Here is a 27,912-nt window from a genome sequence, read left to right as displayed (position 1 = left end):
GGCGGGGGGCGGTGCGTGGGTCCCAGTCGGCGATCGGGGGGCGGGCGCGGCGCTGCCTACCTCTGATGCCAAAAGGCGGCGCAGCGGTCGCGGAGCACAGCGGAGGTGGCGGCGGCGAGAGTATGGTGCGCGCGTTTTTGATCACAGTGCGGATTCGGCGCGCTGGTGGCCCGCCGCGAGTGAGGGCTTTTGTGGTGCGGATCACGCGGCCGGCGGGTGAGTGGGCAGAGCCGGGTGTGCGGGCCGCTGCGGCCCTGGTGTTAAAGCTAGTGAGGAGCCGTCGCAGAGCGCAGCAGCCGCATCCTAGAAGAGCAGGTAAGAAAGGCCTCGAAAAGTCCCGGGCGCAGGCGGCCCTTGGAAGATTCTGTTTGGTATGATTTAATATAGATAAACCATCTTCCGGACCAGGATAGGAGGAGGAGGTTTCTAGGGGTTTCTCTCCCGTCTTTCCCCATTCGGGTTACAGTTACTTAGAGGTGCGGTGGTGCTCCCAATATATTGAGCCCAGAGCCCCCTTCGCACACCTCCTCATTGCCGTGAAACTTCGGGGCGCACCGGGAGATTCGAAACTCACCCCAGAAGTCGGTCAGTCGTGAATTTCCTGGGTGGGAGTCAGTAAACACACACACCCCCTCCACATACCACACACACACATACACACACACACACACACACACACACACACACAGTGAAGGTGTGTTTCTAGGGCACTTTATTTCGCCCTGGAGGAAAGTATTACTAACGGTCTTAGTTTTATGGGGGTCACCTGTTTTCGCTCCTGCCAGGTCGACCCTCTCTCCTTACAGTAGGTGGAGGATGTTCCAGGGTGGGGGCTCGCACATGGTGTAAGTTCCCGAAATAGTAAACACCGATCGAAGGAGCAAGCACTTGCTTTTGTGGTCAGTGGAGAGTTGGGCTTTGGTGGTAAGGTGGAGATCTCATTTTTGGAGCCCTAACTGATTCAAACTGCTCGGGATGGTGCTTAGCAAAATGTTTAGCAAAAAATAGACCTACAGTGGTGAGTCTGAGAAATCACAACCGATCATATTTTAATCATCTCAGGCCACAATTAACACTTTAAAAAAATGAGGCCTACTTACTGAAAAACAAAATCCTAGGTAGTTTTGTCCTCAGATCAGACAAATCTTTACTCGGTGTAATTTCCTATAACCAGAATAATTGAAAATACATATTGCTACAATATGCAGAATCCTAGTTAGAATTTGGGTATAAATCTAAAAGCAATTTAACGAGGCTTCATTTTTGTGACCTTACTTGGGGCATCCATTTTCCCGGGAATACATGTTTTGAAAAAGTAAAGGCCAGGGAAAGAGGAATTATTTTTTTATTGTAACTTTTATAGGCCTTTGTCACGTAAGTGTAAAACAATTAAAACTACGGGTGTTTAGTTCAGTGCCTCAATTTACAAAAATTTACAAGCAGGGGCGCCTGGCTGGCTCAGTCGGTAGAGCGGGCAACTCTTGATCTTCGGGTTGTAAGTTGGAGCCCCACGTTTGTGTCGAGATTACTTAAAAATAAAATCTTTTTCAAAATTTACAATTTATAGGGTAAATACACATTTTCTTTTTCATATTATTATGAAAGTTCAGTGTTTTAAAACAATTAGTAAGAGCTTGTAAAAGATTTCATGTTATGTTGCTGTACTTAACTTCGGTTCATTTTAAAACATTAATAAGACCCTGTTTATTTGTTTGTTTGTTTTGTGGTGCTTTATTCTGACCAGCAAACGTTTCGCCACCATATGTTTTTGAATATCAGAGTTGTTACTATTACTCTCTACTTTAAGCTATTTTACTTAAACTATTAGGTTGCTTCTTGCATCTATAATAACAAAGTAGAAAATTTTAATCTACGTAAATCTCATAAGTATGTGTTTTCTATTTCAGGAATACACAATGTAATAGTGTATTAAATACAGTATTCCTTTTATATTTTTATGAAATATTAAAAATATAAAAATAATAGATTCATTGAAGGTAGCCATTTATTTCTTGTTACTTAAGTATAAAAAAATTTTCAAGAATAATATGTAAAGTTATTTTAAAATGTATTGACTATTTGAAAAGCCCAATTTTTAGTAAATATCTGGTCCAATTTTTATCTTATTTTATTGTATTTTTTTAAAGATCTTATTTATTTATATGGCAGAGAGAGAGACAGCGAGGGAGGGAAAGCAAGCAGGAGAGGGGGAAGCAGACTTCCCGCTGAGCAGAGAGCCCTATGCGGGCTGGATCCCAGGACCCTGGGATCAGGACCTGAGCCCAAGGCAGATGCTTAATGACTGAGCCACCCAGGTGCCCCTGGCCCAATTTTTAGTAAATATCTGAAGACAGGACACACAACTTAGGTAGAATAGAATGTGTCTTAAAAAGTTGTGCAATTGTCCAACTTTGTGAAATTATACAGATATATGTGACATATGGAAGTATTAATTATAAATGATGTTCGATTATATATTTCACATAAATATATATTATGCCTATGGTTATAGTGACTTAAGAATATATATGGATGGTAATTATGTTGGGATTCACTCAATTTCTTAAGAACCACAATGCTAAAAAATTATTTGTGTGAATTACTTAATACTAATACAAACATATAAGGTGTAATAATTTTTTATTTTTAAGGTTTCTGCAACTATGTTCATTATGACTTTTTATTTTTATATGACTGGAAAATGTATATAATAAAATTCCATATTACTAGTTTTTTATTCACACATGCCTGATGAGTTACATTAATTGATTTGTTACTTCTACCTTGGTGTGTTTACAAAACAGTTGTATTTTTATGAGATGAAGTATTCATTTGTTTACTCCTATTTGGGAACCCTTAGGGTTTTTTATCACCTTTAACAGCATAGCGTTCTCTCAAGGTCAGCACTGTACAGTCAGCATAAGCCATTATTCCCAATGTGTGCCTGATCCCCAGCTTGTATTCTGTCCTAAAGAAACAATGACACTTTCAGTAACCAAAACTTAATATTCATTTACTTCTTTGGGGACTCTTGAATTTTAAAAAGTCCATTGTCATCCTAAGGTAGGGAGGACATAACCTTGTCTATGTCCGTAATATTTTATAGGTCTCTTTAATTACATGTTAGTTCATCACTAGTAACTACCATGGTAAAGTTAAGCGAAACCATTTTTCCAACATGTGAATGACTCCTATGTAAAGTGATCCAAGTCATCTCAAAAATACTTTCTTAAAGGAAGGCTGAATATTTGACCCAGTATTTTTATTCTTTTTAATTTTTCATCCTTTTTGAGAAGCATAACAATCTCACTTGCCCCTCCATACTAGAACACCTTAGGCCAGAGAATCCTTCTGTCTGCTGCAAAATCTAACTTGAGAAAAAAATTTTGTGGTGCTTTATTTCTGCAGTTTAAATTATGTAAACAACGGATATTCTTTCACTTTCTAAGTAAACAATTATAGTCTTGAATAGCTTTTTTAAAAAGCTACAGATCTCAAAATTTTCCTTCTCACATAATGATCACTAATATGGTATCTGTTTATTGACTAATGAGGCTAATGCACTTTTTAAACACCCCACTGGCAAGGACATTTTTATTGTAGGTATGAAGAACTTTTAAAATATCCATACAGTTTTGGAGGCACCGGGCTGGCTCAGTCCGTAGAGCACATGAGTCTTGATCTTGGGGTCTTGAGTTCAAGACCCACATAGGGCATAGAGTTTACTTTAAAAATATTTTTTTAATCAGAAAAAAAATTCATACATCTTATGCAATTATTCTCTGGGTAGGCATCATCCAGCAAAAGAGAGGTTATGACAAAGATCGATAGATAAATAGTAGCTAGAAATTGAAAATTGCCTTGAATTCTAGCAATAAGATGTTAAATTGTGGCACAAAAGTATACTCTGCTATAATGGTCTGGAATATTCTGGACTCTGGAATATTATAGACAATCATTTTTGAAGAATATTTAATAGAATGTGAAATGATTACATTATAAAGGTAGGTGATTTTTTCAAAATTCAAAACAGTGAACAATTCTTATTTTTGCTTTCCCTCTTTTCCTCTCTCTGGACACACACACACACACACACACACACACACACACACACCCTATTTATGTACCAAAATATCTATAGTGCTTTTCTTAGGATGGGGGGACTGGGATTGGTCATCTTTAATTTCTTCATTATACTTTCGAGTTTTCCAAAGTGTCATGACCATCGCCAGTAAAAAAAATACAGCTCATTTTCGAAGCCTGAAATGACCATACGTTAGGGATGAACTAGAGCCTGCTTAGCGTTAGATTGGGGGAGGCAGTGAGGAAACTGAGTTGTGCAAGTATCATACATAAGAAGGTTCTTGTAAAGTCTGGAGGAAGCACGAGAGAGAGTTGTGATTTCAGACTAACGCACGCCAGTGCCTATTCACAACCTACTTCGTTTTTACCTAGACGGTAAATGCACAGCTGTGCCTGGGTGTTAGGCCTCCTATCACATAACTTGCCCCCTTCTAGGAATCCTCTCAGGAGCCCTCTCCGGACCACTTCAAGCTGGAGCTCACCGCCTCCCAGAGCCGGGCGGGGGATGCAACGGGCCTCCCCAGCACCCCAGAAAGAGCCCGCCAATAGGAAGCGAGACTCAAAGGGGCTCGGACCTCGCCTCCCCCACTTCCCGGCTGCAACCAGCCTCCTGGACCCTAGCTCCCCACTGTCTCAATTCCTAGAGACGATGCGGATCCCGGAAATTTAATTAGCAGCTGGGGTAGAACCCTCTAGCAAGAGTTGAGAGGCATGGCCCCCTGACCGCCACACTCCACGAATGCACCTGTTTTGCTTTTAGCCGCGCCTGGGCCTCGCCCCACACCCCAACTATTTCCTCAAGTAAGATTTAATCAAAGTAACAGACTAGGGGGTCACACGTAGAGCGAGAATGGGGCTTCGCTAGATGGAGGAGGAAGTGGGGGCAGGCAGAGTCCGAGGTGGCCTCGTGGATTCAGGAGAGGTGCAAGGTAGGACAGAGGACGTCTCTTGGTCACCTCCCCAGCCTGGAACTGGCTAATCCCTATCTCCGGAGGAGAGGATCAGGGAATAGATGAGGTTCACTCCCAGACACCATGCGGAAGCGTCCCAGAAGTCAGCAGCCAATCCCTTCCGCGACCAGAGAGTATGGAAAAGGCCTCCTCCTCTTTGTTCCTCTGTCCGCGGTACAAGACGGTAAAGAAAATGACCCATAGTATTTTTCCAGTGATGAAGAATTTGCCTCAAATTCTTCTCTCAACTGTTTTCTTCTCATACTGCAGCTTTCCTTGTGTTTGAGAACTTTCCCTCTGTTTAAAAAAAAAAAAAAAAGTAAGTATTAAAACAAGACCAACTTCTATGACAGTAAGCCAACCAGTGGAGAAAACCTGGGGAATAAATAAAGGATTTGTTCAGTAGGGGAAAGAAGGCCTCTCTTTAAGGCTGTCCTCCATCTTAGAAAATGCCCGCCAACTGGGACCTGCAGAGCTTCACCATATCCTAATACATGCTATTTCAATGGGTAGTCAGCAAAAACACGTACATTGACAATGGTTGAACTTACTAAGTGTCAGTAGCATTTATTTTTTAGAGAAAGGAAAATTGAAGAAAATCTCTGCTTGTCAGGCAGTTATTTATTTCATAAGCCCTAGAATGATTGCTGCAATTGGGCAGACCTACATAATCAGAAAGAAGTAATAAAAGGGGAAAAAACTAAAACCATCAAGCACAAGACTTAAAATTCCAATGCCTTAGAGGTCCTTCAAAAAATAAGTTGATTTTTATTTTTTATGTTGTAAGTCACATAATGACTCTGTTCATGAAAATATAAAAATTTTATCACAAATGACTTTAATTCTTCTTCAACAAGATCTCGGTTTTTCCCTTCACCTAAAAAGAAAAGAAAAAAAAAGTCAGAATTTATTTGAATGGTTTCAAAGCCAGTAGGAAGAAAGGTTTTGTAGAGATTCAGAACTATATGAACAAAGATATGTAATCTCTTAAACAAACTGAAACTAATAAAATTGTGCAATCAGAATGGTGTAAATAAATATGCCTTTACTTTCTTAATTTAAGCATGAGATTAGTGAGAAGTCTAACTAAGGCAAGGGTTATCGGCAGCATCATTACCTGAACTGCTGTTAAAAATATACATTTCTGGGGCTCACTCCCAGAACATCTAATTCAGCATATTTGCTCTGAGTCCCAAGAATCGACATTTTAAAAAGCACTTGAAGGGGATTCTGTTACAGGTGGCCTTTCTGCAACATCCTTTGGCAAATATGGACAGTGTGGCTCTTGAAACCTTATTTTTGCTTATTTATTTTTAAATCAAGGCCCTGGCTTTTAGGTAAGATTTAAATTTAGAATCAGCCAGTCACACTTTGGGTCCCAGGAAGAACTGAGAGTCTCAGTAATCAATGAAGGAGCTGTTTTACTAAATAAAGGAGACTCTTTATTATTATGTGATCCTTCATCTGAATTGGAAGATTATCTCTAAGATGCCAGGTTTTTACTACCAGAATGTATTTTGAGGGGAAGGATGTAACAGGATATACTTGCATGTTAAAGCTTGCAGCACCAGACAGAAAATTTCCACATAAGACATTTATGATATTTTATCTTCTTGAAACACTATACATACTTACCCCTGCTTACATAGAAAGAGTAGTTCTAGATAGATGGATAGATAGATAGATAGATAGATAGATATAGATAATAAGGGATTTCTTTCAGTTCATTTTATTATCCAAACAGAAACCAGCCTGGTAAACACGACAATCTAAAATTATGTAAGAGAGGGAAAACAAAACAAAGAAATGTTCCACAGGTTTAAATTAAATGTATTGATCAAGGCAAAATTGCAGTAAAATGTAGCCATCACAGAATAAAGCACTTGAGGACAAAAATTGTGGGTCTCTGTATCTCTGTAAAAGCACAATGACCAGATAGGAAATATATACAACTAATGTAAGCTAAAAAAAAATAATTAGCCATTATAAGAAAAACTAAAATATTTTGCCTTCTTAATTATAATTTTTCTGCCTTTAAAGTACAATGTGCCTAATGTTATATCTGCTTTGCTGGTATATTAGGAAAGCTTATGCTTTGTTTTCTTTTCTTTTTTTTTTTTTTTTTTTTTGAGTGCCACCATTTTCTTGCTCTGACTCTCCGAGGCTGCCAGATCATCTGACTCAGCAACTGTACAACTCTTTCACCCAATTTAAAGAAACAGCAGCTATCCAAAGAACAATGACTCCCCCCAGTTGCAAATCTGTCTCACCTGTAGAACAAATAGTACATTTTAACTTTGAAATAATTGTTAAATGTCCATAGGACATGGGATACTTTCAATTTTACTCCATTCAGTTTACATGCTGAATAATTGAAGTCGAATATATTTTATGTGACATGATTTTTAAAAGAAGCTTATTGAAACTTTCTTCCAAAAGCCTATGGTCAAGTTTGCTTTCTCTATTCCTTCAAAATAATTATAAGGAGCTTAACAGTAATAGAGCACATCAACTCACATCATCTCATTCAGTTGTCACATTATTCTTCTGTTTTAGAGATTTTATTTTCTCATTTTATAAACTGGAGACTGGGGTTCAGATAAGTTGTTGTATGGTCTGCCAAAAGTCATTCACCAGTAACTCATGTACAACTGAACTGGGTGTGCTTCTTGCCCCAAATGCCTGCACTTAACCACTTACCACTTTATAATTTCCATATGTATATATATATATATATATATGGAAATATATATATAAATATATATTTATATGCATATATATGTATGTATAAGTATAAGTTATTTATTCCCACTTTGACTTAAGAGCAATAAATGGGAAATCTATGCACAAGCATAGGAATCACTTAAATCATGAAGTAGAAAAGTCACTTTCTTGAAATACATGATCTGGGATTAGATTGTTTCCTTTACTTACTAGTTGGGTAGCATTAGGACTAAGTACTTAAAATACTCAGTGTTTGCATTTTCTCATCTGTAAACCGGAGACAGTAGCCTATAGTATTCATCTAATAAAACCTAGGGATATAATAGTATATGTAAAGATGCATTAGGAACTTTCAGTTGGCATACATTTGTCAGTTGTTGTTAAAGTGCCAAATGAAGCTATGCCCTTGAAAGCACATTAGTTTACTTTTACAGTAAGTGCCTACTTAATTTTACTTTAATTATTCAGATTAGCTGGAAATTCCTGAACTCCACTTTAAAGAATGTACATATCATAATAAAAATATTTTTATCAGTTCAAATCCCTGCCACATTCCAAGGTGTCATGTGAAATCAGTGTAAATTTGCCTACTTTTTAAAACCCATGCCTGTTCAGGAGCCCTATATCATGGCCTTTACAGTATGACTCTGAACTATAGTATTCATAATCATTAAATAGATATTAAACAATATTCATGAACCTCTGTTTTCTAAGATGAGAAATCAAATTAGTTTTAGAAAGCTGAAAAAAGGTTATTGACCTGCCTTCAGTTATCAAAAAACTCAATATAATAATAATTTCTGGAGGGGTCACTGGGGTAGTAGACTTTTAATTCCCCAGAAGGTTGTCACCAGTCTGAACATCGGAATCAATAGTTTTGGCACAGAATTTTGTTTAAAAAAAATTTTTTTAATATAAAGAACTCTGTGTGTGTGTGTGTGTGTTTGTGAGAGAGAGAGAGAGAGAATGCAAAGAAAGAGGAGTAGAAACATTAAAGTCATCCTCAAAACCTTCAGAATCTCTGTCTTGGAAGGTGGCGTGAAATTATTTACATTCAGGAGGATATCAAAAAATGAAACATATTATGTAAACTTCCTTAAGGTAATATTGACTTAGGTGTATAAAATTGGTGCAGAGTAAACGTAAAATGTATTCTGTTATCATTGCCTTTTTAAAAATGAAGTATGGAAGTTATCATCTTAACCATGGGAGAGAAAAATATAAAGCTGTACTTTCAACCCAGAAACTCAAAGGCAAACATGAGTGGAGATGTTACAGCTGTAAGTAAAAGGTGCTGACATGAACAGGAAGCATTTCCTGATTTATTCAGAGTTGATACATATCATTATGAAGTTGATTCCTTCCAGAGGAGTTTAATCCCATAGTAGGTGAAGAATGTCACTTGAAGAAGAGCCATCCAAAACCAGAATTATTTCTTATAATCTTTTATAATATCAGGTGACACTTTGGCTTCAGAAGTCCAGGAAAAGCAAAAAAAAAAATTTTTTTTGAACATAACAGTAGGATATAGAGCCCCAAGAAGGCAGACTACTCTTAAAGAGGGCAACTAGTTCTCCATTTGAAGAAGAAAGCTTCAACTTAAATGATTCCCCCCGAAATTAGAATATCCTAAGTCACTGTTATATCCAATCAACCATGAACAGTCAACTCCCACCCCCAAGAGTGAAAACTTAATACGATATTATTTCTCTGTGAGTTTCAATAGTTTCTTTGCATTCTAATAGCACATACATACATCAGCAGCATAAACAAAAATAGGATAGTATATGGGGGCGCCTGGGGGGCTCTGTGGGTAAAGCGTCTGCCTTCGGCTCAGGTCATAATCCCAGGGTCCTGGAATCGAGCCCCACATTGGGTTCCCTTCTCAGCAGGGAGCCTGCTTTTCCCTGTCCCTCTGCTGTTCCCCCTGCTTGTGCTCTCTCTCTCACCCTCTCTCTGTCAAATAAATAAATAAAATCTTGAAAAAAAAAAAGAATAGTATATGTGTTCATGCTTAGCAATTGAGAGGGCAACTTGTGTTTGAAAAGAGAAAATCTATCCCACCAGTAGGAAAAAGAGGGAGGTTGGGAATAGAGGTTTAGAGAAGATAAACTTTATAATCCCTCAATTTTGCCTATACTTTCCCCACTGTACCTGGTATTTGAACTGCACACCAAGGAATGGCGGTGGGTGACAATGAATGTGGGGAAACACTGAACGTTCACTTGCTTCATTGTTAGTTTCCATGATTTAATGAAGGTTTTTGTGCAAGTTCTTTTGTTTTAACACAGTCAACTTTATTATGAAGAAGCTCTGTTTTCAGGGGATTAGAATTCAAAGAAGACAAAATTAATCACACCTTTTGGAAAGGAGTTGGCTTGTTCAAACCACAGGTACCCACCAGAATGTATAGTAACAACAACACAAATACGCCAGAGGAAATTGACTTTGATGGCCTAAATGAGTAACAGGATAGTAAATGTCTTATCTATTCTCCAAAAAAAAAGTTCTATTTATTAAGAGCCTACTGCATGCTTAGATTTTTATATATCTGACATTCTTTAATTCTTTATAATAACTCTATGAGCTAAGCTTTATCTTCCTCACTTTTGAGAGGTGGGAAGATGGAGGCTCATGATATAATGAGTAGTGGGTGTTATATACAACTGATGAATCACTGAACTCTACCTCCGAAATTACTAATATACCATATGTTTATGGATTGAATTGAAATTTTAAAAAGGTCCCATAACTATTCAAGCCCATAGAGCTAGTAAAGGAGGGATTGGGTCTAGGAGAGTATCGAGACTGGGATTGTTTCATTACCATGCTTCATTTGTGTCTCCAAGACTATTAAGGATATGGTTGACATTCTCACCAACCACGTCTGTCCAAGTCAGAGTAAGTAGCTGTAGCCACAGAAAAATTATGGAGAGAGGATTGATTTCAAGACCTGCCACAAATATTTATTAACTGTGCACCCATGGCAATGTACCACCCCTCCATTTTCTTATCTATAAATCAAGGGGGGTAGCTTTTGGAAAAACAAATTTGTAATATGTGGCAAGAGCCTTATATTGAAAGAGCCTTTTTGAAAAGCTGCAATACGATTTATTGTAGCAATTAGAAACCCCTAGAATATCTGACAACAGGGGCATCACTAAGTAAACTATAACATTGTCTCAGTGGAATGTATTGTAGCTGTTAAAAGTGGTGGTTGTAAACGGATTTTTTAGGGAATTTAGGAAAACGTTTTAATGATAAGTGAGAGGAAAAGCTTATTTCAGAATAATACCATATATACAAGAACTAAGCAAGGAAAAAGAAAGAAAACATTTCAAAATGTCAACAGTCATTGCTTCTGTGCAGTGTAATTTTTCACTTTCTTTATATATCTCATTCCTTAAAATTTTTTTTACACGTGTGAACTATAATCAGGAAAAAATTATTCAAAAATGATAGAGTTAAGTGACTTTGAAGGGACATCAAGATCCACGTTTCTGCCATCATGTGTATTAACCATCAGTAGCTCACTCAGAAACACAGTAGTTCCTGAACGTGGAGATCCTGTCACCCTGGTCCAGGACTTGCCACCTGCTTGCGGGCACAATTCTCAAAGAAAGGAAAGCATTGCTGAGTTGTCCACTATATACTGTACAAATCAGTCAACAGGGAGACATACCAGGGAGAGCATGGACCTCTCAGCCAGAACTGCTAACCTTGAGTTTGAATTCCATCTCCTTGTACGTTGTTCCTTAAGTACTCTGGGCTGCTGCTTTTCTGATCTGTGAAGGAAGGCTAATACTCTATCCCATGGGACAGCTGTGGGATTAGAAATGATATATGCAAAGCTGTTTAATGCTTGCCACATAGTTGGAGTTCAATAAATGGTAGCCATTATGATTTTCTTGGCAATTTCGAATGAATTTCCTATTGTCTCTATTTCTGTCTGTGTCTCTCCTCTAATTATATACCTTATTACTTATTTTGTTCCTCAGGATGAGGCTAATTCTCAATATCTGTGCAGGTAAACAAATTATACACACACACACACAAATACATACTGTAGATAGATATATAGACAGACGTACATATACACATAAACTATGCTAATATTTTAGTTTTCTCAACTGGCCAAATAGCGACAGATAGATAGAAGCAATTCACCTCAGAAACTTCTCAATATGCAAAAGCAGACATTTACAAAACAGCTGAATTCTGGTATGATTGCTTTCAGGAGCTGTAAAGATTCCTCATTTCATAAGAACCCACTCTATAGATACTTCTTTTTTTTTTTTTAAGACTTTATTTATTTATTTGACAGAGAGAGAGAGACAGCCAGCAAGAGAGGGAACACAAGCAGGGGGAGTGGGAGAGGAAGAAGCAGGCTTCCAGCGGAGGAGCCTGATTGGGGCTCGATCCCAGGACCCCGGGATCACGCCCTGAGCCGAAGGCAGATGCTTAACGACTGAGCCACGCAGGCGCCTCTCTATAGATACTTCTAATAGTAAACAACTTACATAGATTTAAAATCACATTTGCTTTACGCACAATTTAGAAAAGACATCTGCTATACAATACATAATACACTTCTAAGTTGTCCTTAAAATGATCTGGGAAAGATGATATGTACTTCAGATTCTATACCCAGTTTATACTTTGGAAACTAAAATTGAAAAATTGTGACTTACCTATAATTATGCATCAAGTTTATAATAAGTGAAGTCATTTAGAGTTTTTGTTCCTTGCCAAAGTCCTGTCTGAGCAGGAAGAAAAAAAAATATGGTTATTCTGAGCAGGAAGAAAAAAATTATGGTCATTCTTTTTTTAAAAAAAAATATTTTATTTATTTATGTTACAGAGAGACAGTCAGCGAGAGAGGGAACACAGCAGGGGAATGGGAGAGGAAGAAGCAGGCTCCCAGCGGAGGAGCCCCATGTGGGACTCGATCCTGGAACACCGGGATCACACCCTGAGCCGAAGGCAGACTCTTAACGACTGAGCCACCCAGGCGCCCCAATTATGGTCATTCTAAGTGAACAGAGATGTCATGGAGTCCCTAAAAGAGTGCCTTACTTATAGCAAACACTCAATAATTGTGCTATACTGGATTTAATCAGAGAATATTACAAGGGAGAAGGAAACATCCTCCATCTTGAATTTTCCATAGAGCTAATCCTGGATTCCCTGTTCTCAGCAAATTTGTCTGGAGGTCTGCTCTGTTTTCTCAGGGGTCTCCCTTTCGTGTTAAAGGTACCTTTTTTCTTGTGGAAGATAAATAATTAAAGGAAAACCTAGTCTTTAATTCTTTGCCATTTTTCATGTAAGGAAGTCCTTGTTTCCCATTTAAAATACCCAGAGTGGACACTGAACCCTCAGAATTCTTACCCAAGGGCAGTTCAAGGGGGGAGCATGTTTCTTGGCTGAACAATAATCTTTTGAGGCACAGTCATTAATATACTTGCTTTGTAAATGGGGATATTGAAGCCAGAATAAAGTATGACCTGCTTAAGGTGAGAGGTGGTGGAACTAGGCCTGGGGCTCTGTTTTCCTTAAATTATTAACTTCTTCTAAATTAAAGGGGATGTGCGAAATTATTCTGCCATTGCCTTAGTCTTCAAATAATCCGGTTGTACCCAGCATTCAATCCTAGAGCCCATCTCTTCAGACTTAACCCAGCTGTGTCCAGAAGCTCTTTAACGCAGCATACCTTGCTCTAATAAGCTATTTCCTAAGAAACTTTCCTTAATTATGGGATCCTCTCCTGAACCTGAAATACCACATCTTTTCCCTAGTTACACAGGTCTGAGGTGTCAGTTATCAGAATGCATTTTCCTTCTCCTATACTGTTAATGTAGACTCCCCTTAAGAGCTCTTCTCATTTCAAAACCACCTTCCCCCTGCACAGAAGCAAACATATTGATGGCTGTTACCAATACACCCTCATGACTAAGGACCCTTCTTTTTTTGTACCCACAGCTTAAAGCCAAGTGCCTGACATACAGTATATGTCTTCAGTTACTCTTTGTCAAAGTATGAATGATGGTTTTCAGAAAGGCAACTCTTCCTTGTCTAATAAATGTATTTTGTTCATTTAATTAATCAGAATGGCTAGTGTATGCACATGGTACGGAATTCAAACATTACGAGTTGCAGAATGTGAAAAAGAAAGTCTCATGTCCATCCCAGTTCCTCATTTCTTTCCCCCACAGTTAACAGACTTTTCTGTATCTTTCCAGAGATATTCTATGTATATTTTATTTTTAACCTCAAGCTATATTTTGGGCAACTGTTTAAACACTAATGCTGGTTATGGTAAACAGATATATGCTTTTAAACACAGCTTTTGTGTGTGTTTCACTTGATATGACCTCATGAAGTATAAAGAATAGAGCAAGATAGATCTCATTTTAAAGATATGGACATTGAAAATACATCAGGACTGTCACTTGGTCCCAATTCAGAGCTACTTCTCCAACACCTTTTATTTTCCCAATAAAGTAACGTTATCATATGATATGTTTGCACACAGTGCTTCTCAGACCTTGCCAATCCTGCAATGCCTTGTCAGAACCAGAACCTAATTTCAAGATACCATCTTCTCAAATAGCTTTTTATCTCTTTCTGGTGATGTGTTAAATTAATGGTCACATCTAAAATGACAATCTGAGCAGCCCTTCCCAGGCTCCTCTGATGGCTTTGTTTCCAGTTTATTTTCCAACTTCTCATTGTACATGCCAGTGAATTATTTTCAGTGGTCCCAAACTTCCCCACCCTTTCCACCAAATTCTTTGATGTGTAGGGTTACTGGGGTGGCCTCACTGCAAGGCTTTCTTTAAGTAAAATAGTCAGGTTCCGCAGCATCATGGTCTCAAGCTCAACTGTGTTCTCCAGGCTGATGAAATATTTCTCTAAGTCCTACTCAGCCCATCCCTCTCTCCTCATAACAGAGATTCTAAATCTTCACCACTCTCACTTCCTTTTTTTAACATAATTTTTATTCAAATTCCAGTTAGTGAACATACAGTGTAATATGAGTTGTGGATGTACAATTTATTGATTCACTAATATTAGTTTTGGGTGTACATTTAGTGATTGTATGATTGCTTACATACAACACCCGGTGCTCATCACAGCAAGTGCACTCCTTAATCCCCGTCCCCCATTTCACCCATCCCCCCACCCACCTCCCCCTGGTAACCATCAGTTCCTTCTCTATAGTTAAGAGTCTATTTCTTGGTTTGACTCTCTTTTATTTCCCCTATGATCATTTGTTTCATTTCTTACATTGCACATATGAGTGAAATCATATGGTATTAGTCTTTCTCCGACCAACTTATTTCCCTTAGCATAATACTCTTAAATTCCATCTGCATCATTACAAATGGCAAGATTTCATTCTTTTTGACGGCTGAGTAATATACGTGTGTGTGTGTGTGTGTGTGTGTGTCTGTGTGTGTGTATACACATCTTTATCCACTCATCAGTTGCTGGACACTTGGGCTCTTTCCATAATTGGCTATTGTAGATAATACTGCTGTAAACATCAGGGTGCATGTACCCCTTCAAATTAGTATTTTTGTATTCTTTGGGTGAAATACCTAGTAGTATGATTGCTGGATCATAGGGTAATTTCTTTTCTTCTTTTCTTTTCTTTCTTTCTTTCTTTCTTTCTTTCTTTCTTTCTTTCTTTCTTTCTTTCTTTCTTTCTTTCTTCAAATTAGTATTTTTGTATTCTTTGGGTGAAATACCTAGTAGTATGATTGCTGGATCATAGGGTAATTTCTTTTCTTCTCTTTTCTTTTCTTTTCTTTTCTTTCTTTCTTTCTTTCTTTCTTTCTTTCTTTCTTCCTTCCTTCCTTCCTTCCTTCCTTCCTTCCTTCCTTCCTTCTTTCTTTCTTTCTTCAAATTAGTAATTTTGTATTCTTTGGGTGAAATACCTAGTAGTATGATTGCTGGATCATAGGGTAATTTCTTTTCTTTTCTTTTATTTCTTTTCTTTTCTTTCTTTCTTTCTTTCTTTCTTTCTTTCTTTCTTTCTTTTGAGAGGTGGGGAGGGGCAGAGGCAGAGGGAGAGAGAGAATCTCAAAGCAGACTCTGGAGGCCCATGCAGGGCTCAATCTCACAACCCTGGACTCATGACCTGAGCAGGAATCAAGAGTCCAATATTTAACCAACTGAGCCACCCAGGCGCCCCAGGGTAGTTCTATTTTTAACTTTTTGAGGAACCTCCATACTGTTTTCCAGAGCGGCTGCACCAGTTTGCATTCCCACCAAGTGTAAGAGGGTTCCCCTTTCTCCACATCCTCACCAACACATGTTGTTTCTTGTGTTAATTTTAGCCATTCTGGGACGCCTGGGTGGCTCAGTCAGTTAGGCGTCTGCCTTTGGTTCAGGTCACGATTCTGGGGTCCTGGGATTGAGCCCCACATCGGGCTCCCTGCTGGTTCTCTCTCTCCCTCTGCTGCTCTCTCTCTGTCAAATAAATAAAATCTTTTAAAAATGTTTAGCCATTCCGAATGGTGTAAGGTGACATCTCATTGTGGTTTGATTTGCATTTCCCTGATGCTGAGTGATGTTGAGCGTCTTTTCGTGTGTCTGTTGGCCATCTGGATGTCTTCTTTGGAGAAATGTCTATTCATGTCTTCTGTCCATTTTTTAAGTGGATTATTTGTTTTTTGGGTATTGAGTTTGATAAGTTCTTTATATATTTTGGATACTAGCCCTTTATCAGATATGCCATTCACTCTCACTTCCTAACCCACCATCTATCCTCACTGCAAACAAGTCAGCCTCTTCGTTCATGAAAGGAAGTGCTTCAACTTCCTCCCTGTGCTGACCTTTTCTCCTTTCTCAAATCTAGCTATATCTCCTGCGTCTAAATTTAGGACTGCTCTCGGTGCCTTGTATTCCATCTCTCCCTGACTTTTTAGGGACCTCAGGTCCTCAGAAATACCTTATCTTGCCTGGGTCCTCAACTTCCCTTTTTTCTCTTCTAGCTGTCCTTCTCTTCACCTGGCACCTTTCCTTGTGTGTGTTCAGACCCCCTCCCTCCTTTCGCCTACCTCCCATCACCCTACATTGCTGTGAACTATCACAGCTAAGCTGGGAAAAAATAGTCCACATAGTGTCCCCACTTCCTTGCCATCCCATCCACCCCTGGTTTTCCTTCTGACAATCCCAGCAGTCCTCCCCAGGCTTCTCTGAAGGGTCTTTTTGCAGGAGTTTATTTCTCCAGCTTCTTACCATACATCCCAGTGAATTATTTTCAGTGGTTCTGAACGTCTATGTCTTCTCACATATTCTCACCTCTGCTTGGAACGTCTTTCTCCTCCTTGTACGTCTTTATATTCCTACTCCTCTCTCCAAGGCTCGGGTCAGCCTTCAGCATCTGTGCAGCCTCTGCCGAAGCCACCAGAAGTTTGGTTCCCTTTTCATTTTCTTGTGTCATCTTCTGCTTCCCTTTGCTCTTCAATACACATTATGTGTAATGCCAATTTAACAACTACAACAACTCTGAGGCAAGTACTGTTATTATCTCATGTATACAGATGGGAAAACAAACCTAGATGCAGTAAGTAACTTTGTTCAAAGTTATAGAGCATTAAATGAAAAGGACAGCTTTGGACTCAGGCGGTCCTACTCTAGAACCCATATGTTTAACACCCCACACCACCATGCTCCACCCTTAGCCTCTGAGTTTGTCGAATGAATGAACGGGTGTTAGTCTTTTTTTTTTCTTGAAAAATGGATTAAAATTGAAACCAGTTTAAATTTCATAGCATAGATTTTCAAAACTGCCAAGGCAGCACAAACCTAAATAAGGCCATGACATTCTCAAGGAGGAAGACAAGTAAGTTTGGGAATGATAATAACAATATGTAACAAAGTATAGGATTCAGAAAGCTCTTTGGCTTCATCATCTCATTTAATCAACCTGTGACATATATTATGATTCCATTTTACACATGGGCAATCTGAGGCTGGAAGAACCAGCACCAGGATCCTGGGCTTTATATTTTGTTTTTTCTGAGGTACTGGCCCTCAGGTCTGAGCTGATATGGAAGAGTAAATTGGGAATATGGTAGGTTCTTTAAAAGAAAAGCTGGGAAAGTTTTACACTATTATTAACTACTTATTTACGCAAGATTTCTAATGGAGCATGGGATCCATTTCTAGAACTGAGAAGCCACACCAAGGATGCCATAATCTTTTGCGAGTTCTATTGCAAGTGTCAGAGATAGGATATACCTGTCTAAAACCTGTTCTTGGAAAAAATCAACTTCCATGTCTGTATATAATTTGTCCAAGAGTTGTTTTATATGGTTCCCTCATGCATTTCCTTCATCAACAGTAGTCCAATATATTGCATAAGAGTTTAATGAGTTCTCAAGTAGGAATCCGTAGTTGAGTTTTAGAAGAGTTTCTGAATTCCCTGAAAGTTATATTCAGAAATACATGTGCAAATAGGGGTGCCTGGGTGGCTCAGTCGGTTAAGCATCTGACTCTTTATTTCAGCTCAAATCATGATCTCAGGGTCATAAGATCAACCCCCACCCCCAGCTCAGCAAGGAATCTGCTTGAGACTCTCTCTCCCTCTCCCTGTGCCCTTCCCCACCCCTCGCTTGACTGTGCGGAGTGAGCTCTTTCTCTTGAAAATAAATATATAAATATTTTTAAAAATACGTATGCAAATTAACACACTAGTTTAAAAAATTATCACATACTTTATTTTTTGAGGAGAGGGTCTATAGCTTTCAACAGATTATCAAAGACCTACTCCCCCTGCTCCAAGATTAAAAGCCATTATTTTAGTGATGGAAACTAATTTTGATACTGGTCTAAAAGTCAGACACATTGTAAGAGAAACCTGTTCCCTCCTTCCCAATACCACAACCACAATTCTCCCCTTCCCTATCATACCATACCTTAAGCTACATTAAATAATTTTATGTTCTCAGCCACAGTTTGAATTTCCCACACCATTGTTGCCCAGATAACTGAGAGGTACCTGGAGGAAAATAGAGAAAGCACAGAAATTTATTTTTTAGAACAGATTTTACATCCCATAAGGGTTTTAACTGGCATCATTTTTTTTTTTATTTTAAGTAATCTCTAAGCCTAATGTGGGGCTCAAACTCATGGCCCAGAGATCAACACTCACATGCTCTACAGACGGAGCCAGCCAGATGCCCCTTAACTGGCATCATTTTATTTTTTAAAAAATTTTATTTATTTATTATTTATTTATTTAAAAGAGAGAGAGCACGAGTGAGGTGAAGGGTAGAGGGAGAGGTGGAGGGAGAGGCAGATTCCCTACTGAGCATGCAGACTCCCCACTGAGCAGGGAGCCCCTGACTGGACTTGGGGCCGGATCCCAGGACCCTGGGATCATGACCTGAGCTAAAGGCAGACACTTAGCCGGCTGAGCCACCCGGGCTTCCCAACCGGCATCATTTTAAAGCTCCATGTTTTGCCTGAACTAACAGCAACTGAAAGTATTTTGGGGGCTTGAAGAGAAGTCAACTAGGGATTGAAACATAGCTCTTGAGTAGAGCTGTGTTATCTAGTAGGCAGATTAAGCATGTGCTTGAAGGCATCGGCAAAGCCTGAGCAATCCAATTTTTAAAAATAATATATATTTTAAAATATATTAGCCACAGGAAAAAAGTAATAACCACAGGAAAAAATAGAACCATGCTGGATTTTCTTTCGCTTATTATACTCTTAGTTCTGTTTAACTTTTCATTAAATATGAGGGTGGTGAAGGGTGTTCTTTATCTTTCCAGTCTTCTTGGCCTTCCCTTTCATATAATATTCATAATTCTATCCAAAGCATTTTAGTCTCTGTGCCTCACAGCAAGATTGTAAGAGAATCCTCAAAATGGAAAATTGAAGAGCTTAAGATGTGCCGCACTGTTCTAAATGCTTGTATGTTCATCAATTCATTTAAAACTCACAACAGCCCTATGAGGTAGGGACCACTCTTAGCCTCCCATTTTATAACTAAGATAATTGTGAGGTTTTTCCAGTAGGAAGAAGAGATGGGGTGGGGGGAACGGGAGAGGAGCGGGAGTCCTTCCATCCAGGAGAGGGCCTTTCATCTGTTTTCCCGAGGAGGCGCCCTTCGCTCTGAACTCCTCGCTGTGATCGTGATAGACTCTGATTCACTAAGCAACTCTGTTTCTAGAGCTCTGAGCACTTTTTTCTGGTCTAGGAGTAATTATTTATTAAGAACAGAGTCTATCAGCCCAAAGACTCTCTCGCCAGTTTCCTCTGTGCTTGTTGGCAGAAATCTCCATCATGCCCGTTAAATAGACCTCATCTTCTCCGAGCCAGCCCTTACACAAGACACTAGTATCAGGCATTGCACAAGTAGGGGAATCCTTCGCCGTCGTCATCCATTCTACAGGTGTGTGTGTGTGTGTGTGTGTGTGTGTGTGTGCGCGCGCGCGCAGTGAGGACAGGCTGCTGGCGGGTGGGCAGACTCTCTAAAATGAATGTTTGCGCAAGGATTTCTGGCATGGTGGACCCAGCACGCGAACCCAGGTGTTGAATGGTGGAAGGGGGAGAGTTATCTAAAAGTAGGGAAGCCTCGTAGTGGCACCGGTGATACCGATCCTCGGCAAGGTTCTCAGACTCTCCAAAATGAATGTTTGCGCAAGGATTTCTGGCATGGTGGACCCAGCACGCGAACCCAGGTGTTGAATGGTGGAAGGGGGAGAGTTATCTAAAAGTAGGGAAGCCTCGTAGTGGCACCGGTGATACCGATCCTCGGCAAGGTTCTCAGACTCTCCAAAATGAATGTTTGCGCAAGGATTTCTGGCATGGTGGACCCAGCACGCGAACCCAGGTGTTGAATGGTGGAAGGGGGAGAGTTATCTAAAAGTAGGGAAGCCTCGTAGTGGCACCGGTGATACCGATCCTCGGCAGGGCTCTGACTGCGAGGAAGGGTTAGCTGTTTCTTCTGATTAAAAGAGGAAGCAATACTTTGCCTGCGACATCAAACACCCTGGTTCGAAATTGGCGGTTAGGAATCCTGTGCTGCTTTCAAATGCGAGGGGTTGTACCGGGGAGGAAGGAAACAGGAGAGCGAAGTCGCTCTAACCGAGTGAACTCGCTCTGAGACCACGAGCGTCTCCGCTGGGGGCGGGGGAGCGCAGCGCCCGAGGGAGGGAGGGGGACGCGGGGTGGGGGCTGCTGCCAAGGGGCCCAGGGCTCCCCCTCCCCCACGGCTTTGTCAGGCTCCCCGCGCCAGCCCCCCCCCCACCCCGGGCGAGCCGCGGAACCGTGACAGCAAAGGCCCCGCGTGGACTTCAGGGGGTGTCACGCTCACGGCAAGTTCAGCTTGAAGGGCGCCTCCTCGGGAAAACAGAAGAACGGCGCTCTCCTAGATAGAAAGATTCCGGCAGGAGGAGTCGAGGGGCAGAATCGGGGGGTGGCTTCCTCCGGCCCCGGAGGAGGGGAGAGGAGGGGCGGGCTGGTCACGAGAGGCTGGGGCGGGCCACTGGCGCCCGACCGCGGCGGAGGGAGGGAGAGAGCCAGGGGGCAAGCGCTGGGGAGCAGCATGGAGTCCTTCGCAGACAGGCTGGCCACGGCCGCGGCCCGGGGCCGGGCGGACGAGGTGCGGACGCTGCTCGCGGCTGGGGTGCCGCCCAACGCGCGGAACCGCCAGGGCCGGAGCCCGATTCAGGTGGGTGAGCCGGCCTGCCGCGGGAGGAGGGGGTGGCGGCGACTCGGGAGCACAGGGTTTGTAAGGGAGTCGGAACCAGGCCAGCGTTTCGATTCTCGGTAAGGGGAGACTTCTTGATGAGTTCTCAGGTGGAGTTTGGAGACCTCCCGGTGTCCACGTCCTGGGGGCTTAGGAAGCCACGGAGGAATGAGGAGGCACGTGGAGTGCAGATCCCTAGAGTGGTGTGGAGATCTGGGGCGGGGGGGGGGGGGTGGTGAACTTATTCGCGTTAATACAGTTCGAGGTATGTTCTTTATCTGATAACACGGTTGCGAAAGTTTGCGGTAAAAAGCAAGATTTTAAAGAAATGGAAGGTTTGTTGGGCCCACTAGCCCCCAGCTCACAGATTCCCCGAAGGGAGCTGATCATCTTCCTTTGGGGGGGGGGGATTGCAGTGGAAACCTTCTTCTGTGTAAATTGAATAAATCTCAATTGAAATTATTCAGAAGCAACTATGTATTGTGTTTATTTTTACTTAAACCAAGTAAGGAAAATATATGCTTGTTCTAAGAATTTAGGTAATACAGACAGACATACATGAAGAAAAACATTAGTGTGATCTTGCCTGAAATGATATCACTTTAGTTACAATTTTGAAGGTATCTCCTATTATTTTTGTTACTTTTAACTTGCTTACTATAGATTAACTTATTTGAGACAGAGTTTTCAATTCCTCACTGTTCAAAAAATGTCGTTTCTCCCCTCCTCCCTCCAGTTGTGGGTAAGGGTGGGGGTGGGGGGGGTGTTCGGTATTTGTCGTTGTTGTTTGCCTTCACTAACTTCCTAAATCCAGACTACAAAAACGATTTCTTCCTGGCAGTCACCACCCTAGTTGTATTCCCAGTGTTGATAGTGATTTCTGATTCTGAAAAATATAATGTATGTGAAACAAAGGCTTACTGCACAAATTCCAGCAATAACAAGACAAAGGAAAGTAACTGTACCTGCAATTTCACAGATTTCACAAGTCAATCTTCCTTTCCTGAAACTATGCTACATAGGAAAAATTTCATACACTTTAAAATACAGATATGAAAATAAAACCAAAATGCCTTAAAACTTGAGATTATTTGGGACTTGAAGTGTGAAGAGATTTTGAAAGGAGAGAGGTTGTGTGATGGTAGAAGAAAAGCATGAGTCCTTTAAAAGGAATGCATGCATGATTCCTAATTTCTCTAAAATTTTGCTCGGAGACTGTGAGTTTGAACTTGAAGTTCTGGAATATGTTAGAAGAGACTTCGTTTAAATACAAAAAGAGAAAAGAAAGTTGGATAATTAGTTTTAACAATTTTTTAAATAGGGAAGATAAGAACATAGAGGAAATGGGGGCATGATTTTGGTTTAGAATCCTAACCAAACTTGTGTTTAATATAAAGCTAAGTAGTCTACAGAAAATTTTAATTCTTGATGTCTTATCAAATGGACTTAAGCACTACAAATATTCATTTAATTGATTTTTTTCTTTTTGCTTTGGATTGCTATTTAGATTTAAATATTTAGATGCTAGGTTTCCTTTCATACTTTAATACTGCAAAATATAATGAAAACCTTTAAAATCAGTTAAATGATGAAGTACTTCATTGGATAAGCAGAATGTTTCATCTGTTATATTTTCACCTGCATTATATATAAACATGGAAGTTGACTTCTTCTAAAAACAGGTTTTAGACATGTGTTTTCTAGCTCTGGCACTTGCAGTAAAGCCTCCAAAAGATTCTGGCATCCTTGGGCGTGGTCCCTTTGTTCTAGAAATTGATGCCATAATCTATTAAAAGTCTTGCATAAATAAGTAATGGTGTGAGAGGTTTCCCAGTTTTTATTTTAAAACAGTGAATTGTCCTAATCCACTGCAATAGTTTTTATTTTTGTAGCTGTAATTTGGTTCACTCATATTTTCTCTCTTTTTAAAAATTAAATCAGTTTCACTTTCTCCAGGACAAGAATCAACCACTCTAGTATAACTTACTATGTTTCCTTGGTTTAGAGAAATTAAATAATTCATGTTTAATGCAGAATGTAATTAAAAACAAGGAATTTCTCTTTATACAGTCACTGTTGTCTAACTAATATAACCAAATAATGGTTACCCTAAAAAAGAATCATCTGCTTTCACTGTCCACCATGCAACACTCAAATTTTAAGGTTGCTGTGACTGTGGATACTATTTAAAGATTCCTCTTTGGTGCAATGACTTTGTTTCAAAGATGATTTATGAACCAAATGAGGGGAGCACCTCCGGTTTAATGAACTCTCAGGGTGTAAACTTGGGAAGTTTCTTAGTTTCCTATTTCTGCTGTAACAAATTACCACAACTTTCATGTGTCAAACCTACATAAATATATTATCTTGTAGTTCTGGAGGTCAGCAGTCTAAAGAGGATCCACAGAGCTGCATTTCTTTTGGGAGTTCTAGGGGAGAATCTGTTTCTCTGTCTTTTCCAACTTCTAATGATCATCAATATTCCTTGGCTCATGGCTGCTGCATCTTCTCTCTGACCTCCATTCTTAGATCTTTCCTCTGTAACCTTCTTATAAGGAAACTTGTGATTACATTGGGCCCATCCTGACAATTCACATTAATCTCCCTCAAAGTACTTAATCACATCTGCCAAGTCTCTTTTCCCATGTAGGTAATATATTCACAGCCTTCGAGTGTGAGGTAGTAGACATCTTTGGGAGCATTATTTAGCTTACCACAAGAAGGAAATTGGGGGGCTGGTTAGACAAAGCTCATTTTATACTTTAATAAGACAGTGAATTTTAACATTCTGGGAGGCTAAATGTAGATTAAAAGTTTTACAAGAATTAAAGGTTTGTTGTTGTTTTCATTTTCACTTTTTAAGAGTTACCATGTCCTGGGCTTGGATATACAGCAGAAAACCATACAAAATCTCTGGGCCTTACATAATTTTGTATCAAAATGAGGGGGGAAATACAGGAGGTTAGGCTGTAGTTCAAGCCAGTTTGTCCCTCACCCTTTTGCTATTGTCTGTGCCCCTGGCAGTGTTCTGTCTGTGGCTGGAACTCTGCAAAAGTTTGGAGAATACAATGCAATTCATTGTGTACAGAAAAAATGGAATGAGTAGGAGACCTGGCTAAGGGAGTTGGTAACTGAAAGCAAATAGAGAGTAACTAGATTCCTGTGGCTCGTACCGGCCTCTGCACGGTGTGAGAGCTTCACAAATAGTTTCTTTAATCTTGCCCCTGCCACCCGTCCCCGCCCTGACCACTCTGCTCTCTCCGGCAGGTCATGATGATGGGCAGCACCCGCGTGGCCGAGCTGCTGCTGCTCCACGGCGCAGACCCGAACTGCGCCGACCCCACCACCCTCACCCGACCTGCGCACGACGCGGCCCGGGAGGGCTTCCTGGACACGCTCGTGGTGCTGCACCGCGCCGGGGCGCGTCTGGACGTGCGCGATGCCTGGGGCCGCCTGCCCGTGGACCTGGCTGAGGAGCGGGGCCACCGCGCTGTCGCCGGGTACCTGCGCGCAGCCGCGGGGGGCACCGAAGCTGGTAGCCACGCCAGTATGGAAGGTGCGGAAGGCCCGGCAGGTGAGGTGTGGCAGCTATAAGAGTTGAAACTCAGAGAGCTTCTGCAGCCCAATGCACTCCTTTTTCAGAAGAGAAAGCTGGCTCCAGGAAGGCAGGGTCTTGGGTCTCGCCTCAGCTCTCACACTGCCACCCTATAAGACAACCCCACTGTCCCAATTGCAGTGCCTCGCTCGGGCTGTGGACAGAAAATAGCCTAGATGGATTTCCGCAGAGTAAAAACCCATCCTACAAACCGTTCCCCTATTCCTGCAAACACTCACCCTTCCTGGAGCTCAAGCCCTGCACTGTGGAACATTGATGACTTGGGAGGCAGGAGGTCTCCTGGCCCCTCTTCCTCCAAACTAGCAGGCAGCAGCATCCACTCCACTACCCTCGGTTTCCGCATTAGCATACCTAGGTAGCTGGACCAACCTGCTATTTCCAAAAGCATTTGCGCGTGGCATGGCCCGGCAGAAATCTGTCACCCCCAACTCTACTGCGAAATTTGACTAAATCCGACCCTCTGCTCAATGCGGTGTTGTTTTCCAGAGCTGCCCAAGGGAGAGCGACCTCTCCAACCCTGGCAGTCTGTACATGGGGATTTGCTGCACTCTCAGAGAAACAGAGACCCTCTCTTAAGCTGCTTCTTCTCTGCGAGAGAAGATTGCTGTGTGAGGGAGATGACCATATGATCCTTCTTGCCCTCTCCTTCTCCAACCACAAAGCCTTCTTCTCTTGTGGCCCCTGATCTCCACCTCCAGTCCTGCCTGCCTAAAGTACCAACTTTACTGATTTTTTCTGAAGGGAGAACCATTATATATATATAAGAATCATATGAGAACCATATAAAGGGAAACCACTATATATATGGTCATATATATATGTATATATGAATATTTAAGGTAAACCATGACTTTGAAGACACTAAGATCTATCCCATTTTGGCTCAGAATTGGGGCATTAGACCCTCTGGCCTTAGTGGGGCCTGAGAGAACAGAGGGGAGAGACTCACTCTGAGCCCTGGACCAGAGATGCAGCGAATTTTGTTGCCTTGGGCGTGGGAAGCTCGAAGATCTCCTTTAGCCTGCCCACCCCCTCTCTCCACCAACTGAAGTTCGCATCCGACACAGCGCGGGCGAGGGGCGAGGGGCCAATCATAGGGCCGGTTGCGCGGAGCAAGAACGGGAGAGGAGCTGAAGAGGAGAAGGATTAGACGACTGAAATGGGCCACAAGCAAATAAACAGAGCAACCCCTTATAAGCAAAACTAAGAGATTTGCCCAAGCACACAAGTGCATCCACTCCTTTCCTCCTACCCTCCCTTTCTCCCTCCCTCCCTACTACATAATCAGCTCCATTTTGGATGGGACTTAAAATGAAAGAGACAAAACGGGAGTCCTGCCCTCATAGAGCTTACGTTCTGGGAAACAGACTTTAAGCAATAAACAACGTATTTTCAGAGAGCCAGTTTGTAAAACCAATGTGATGGGTAAGAGTGAAGTCTGAATGGGAAGAGGGGCTTAGAGCGGTCGGAGAGCCTGACTGATGAAAAGAGATTAGCGACTGGAGGCAGAGACACTCTCAAGTGCAAAGCCGGTGGCGGTTTAGGAGGACAGAAAGGCGGGCTGAAGCGAGCACAGCGCGAGATCAGAGAAGAAGGATGTTAGTTCGAAACGTGGATCTTGTCTGAGAAATTTTAGAAAGCCATTCGCGGGTTTGGGAGAGGGAGCCTGGGGAGTAAGACGACAGGGCTGGAACCGAATGTCCCTCTAGTGCCCAGCCGCTCCGGCGCCTCAGGTGCCCTGAGCTTACGCATGTCGCTGAGTCGCTCCGCGTCAGATGCAAGAGACGCCTGCGGATACGCGAAGAGCGAGGCGGTATTTTCACGGCCAGCATCTGGCGCTGTGTGTCATGCCCTCAGCACGCGTTATATATACCGGGGTTCTCGTGTCGCCAGCCCGCCGGTGGCTTGGCCGCACGCTCCCTGCCCTCGCTTGGCGGGCCCGGAGCTCGGCGAGCCCGAGCAGCCAGCCGCGCAGTGGACGCGACGCGCAATCAGCGAGGCCGGGGAGTCGGGCTGCTGGCAGGGTCCAGCCTTATGGACAGACCCTGCGCTGAGGGGTGGTGGATATTGATAAGAGCCGAGCGAAGCTTTCTGAGAACCTTGCTCATTAGTGTCTGAATACCACGTGGGAGACCATGGGAGGAAGGCGGGATGGGTCCACATCCTTGACTTCTAGTTTCTAATGTGTTTTCTTTCTGCCCTCTGCAGACAGCCCGGACTTAAAGAATGATTGAGATCTAAAGACACCTCAAAATGGTTTGATCTTCAATCAATGAAAGTGGATTACCCCACCCCACCCAACCTTTGCCTGCCTGCTTAGTCGCTATTTATAAAATCGCGCTTTTTAACACTGCAGACCCCTTCATATTAATGTGCATTCACCTTCCCCTAAATTTTCTTTTATACATTGTTATAAAAGGTAAAAAACTAACACTGCTTCTGCCTTTTTATTATTGGGTTGGAGTTTTCTGGAACAAGTCCTTTAGGCCTATGTGGGCACTTCCTCTTTCCAGCCTCGCACACTGCAGGGCACTGTTGTTACTACAGACATTTAGTGAACTTCGGATACGAAACTTAAATGGGTTACATGGCCTTTCCAGCGTCAAATGGCCGTCAAATGGTAGTGCCAAGGTTCACTTAAAAAAAAAAAAAAGTGGGGGTACCTGGGTGGCTCAGCCGTTAAGCGTCTGCCTTCGGCTCAGGTCATGATCCCAGGGTCCTGGAATCAAGCCCCGCATTGGGCTCCCTACTTGGCAGGAGGCCTGCTTCTCCCTCTCACACTCCCCTTGCTTGTGTTCCCTCTCTTTCTGTCTCTCTCTGTCAAATAA

At 41.6% G+C, this 27,912-nt stretch overlaps 1 protein-coding gene across 5 annotated transcripts; it reads left to right on the top strand.

Annotated features, from left to right (window-relative positions):
- The first annotated feature begins 35 nt into the window (after positions 1-35).
- On the top strand, positions 36-27,912 carry LOC113260575 (cyclin-dependent kinase inhibitor 2A-like). Of its 5 annotated transcripts, none has more exons than XM_057313488.1 (3): positions 130-216; positions 24,736-25,042; positions 27,293-27,912. In XM_057313488.1, the coding sequence occupies exons 2-3, from the start codon at positions 24,739-24,741 to the stop codon at positions 27,316-27,318; spliced, it is 330 nt and encodes a 109-aa protein (XP_057169471.1). In that variant the 5' UTR covers positions 130-216; positions 24,736-24,738; the 3' UTR covers positions 27,319-27,912. The 5 variants fall into 5 exon arrangements, with proteins under 5 accessions (XP_057169468.1, XP_057169471.1, XP_057169470.1 ...); XM_057313487.1 differs by lacking the exon at positions 130-216 and adding an exon at positions 228-315; XM_057313486.1 differs by lacking the exon at positions 130-216 and adding an exon at positions 21,286-21,450 and having other exon boundaries at positions 24,736-25,024.

Source organism: Ursus arctos, unplaced genomic scaffold (assembly GCF_023065955.2).
Source record: "Ursus arctos isolate Adak ecotype North America unplaced genomic scaffold, UrsArc2.0 scaffold_18, whole genome shotgun sequence".
Classification (NCBI taxonomy): domain Eukaryota; kingdom Metazoa; phylum Chordata; class Mammalia; order Carnivora; family Ursidae; genus Ursus; species Ursus arctos.
This window is presented reverse-complemented; position numbering and strand designations above follow the sequence as displayed.

Excerpts from the sequence above, each read along its gene's own strand:
- LOC113260575 (XM_026506445.3), top strand. The coding sequence starts at position 21,325 with ATGGAGTCCTTCGCAGACAGGCTGGCCACGGCCGCGGCCCGGGGCCGG. Across the intron at positions 21,451-24,735 it reads AGGGCCGGAGCCCGATTCAG|GTCATGATGATGGGCAGCAC; the intron begins GTGGGTGAGCCG and ends TCTCTCCGGCAG. Across the intron at positions 25,043-27,292 it reads AGGTGCGGAAGGCCCGGCAG|ACAGCCCGGACTTAAAGAAT; the intron begins GTGAGGTGTGGC and ends TGCCCTCTGCAG.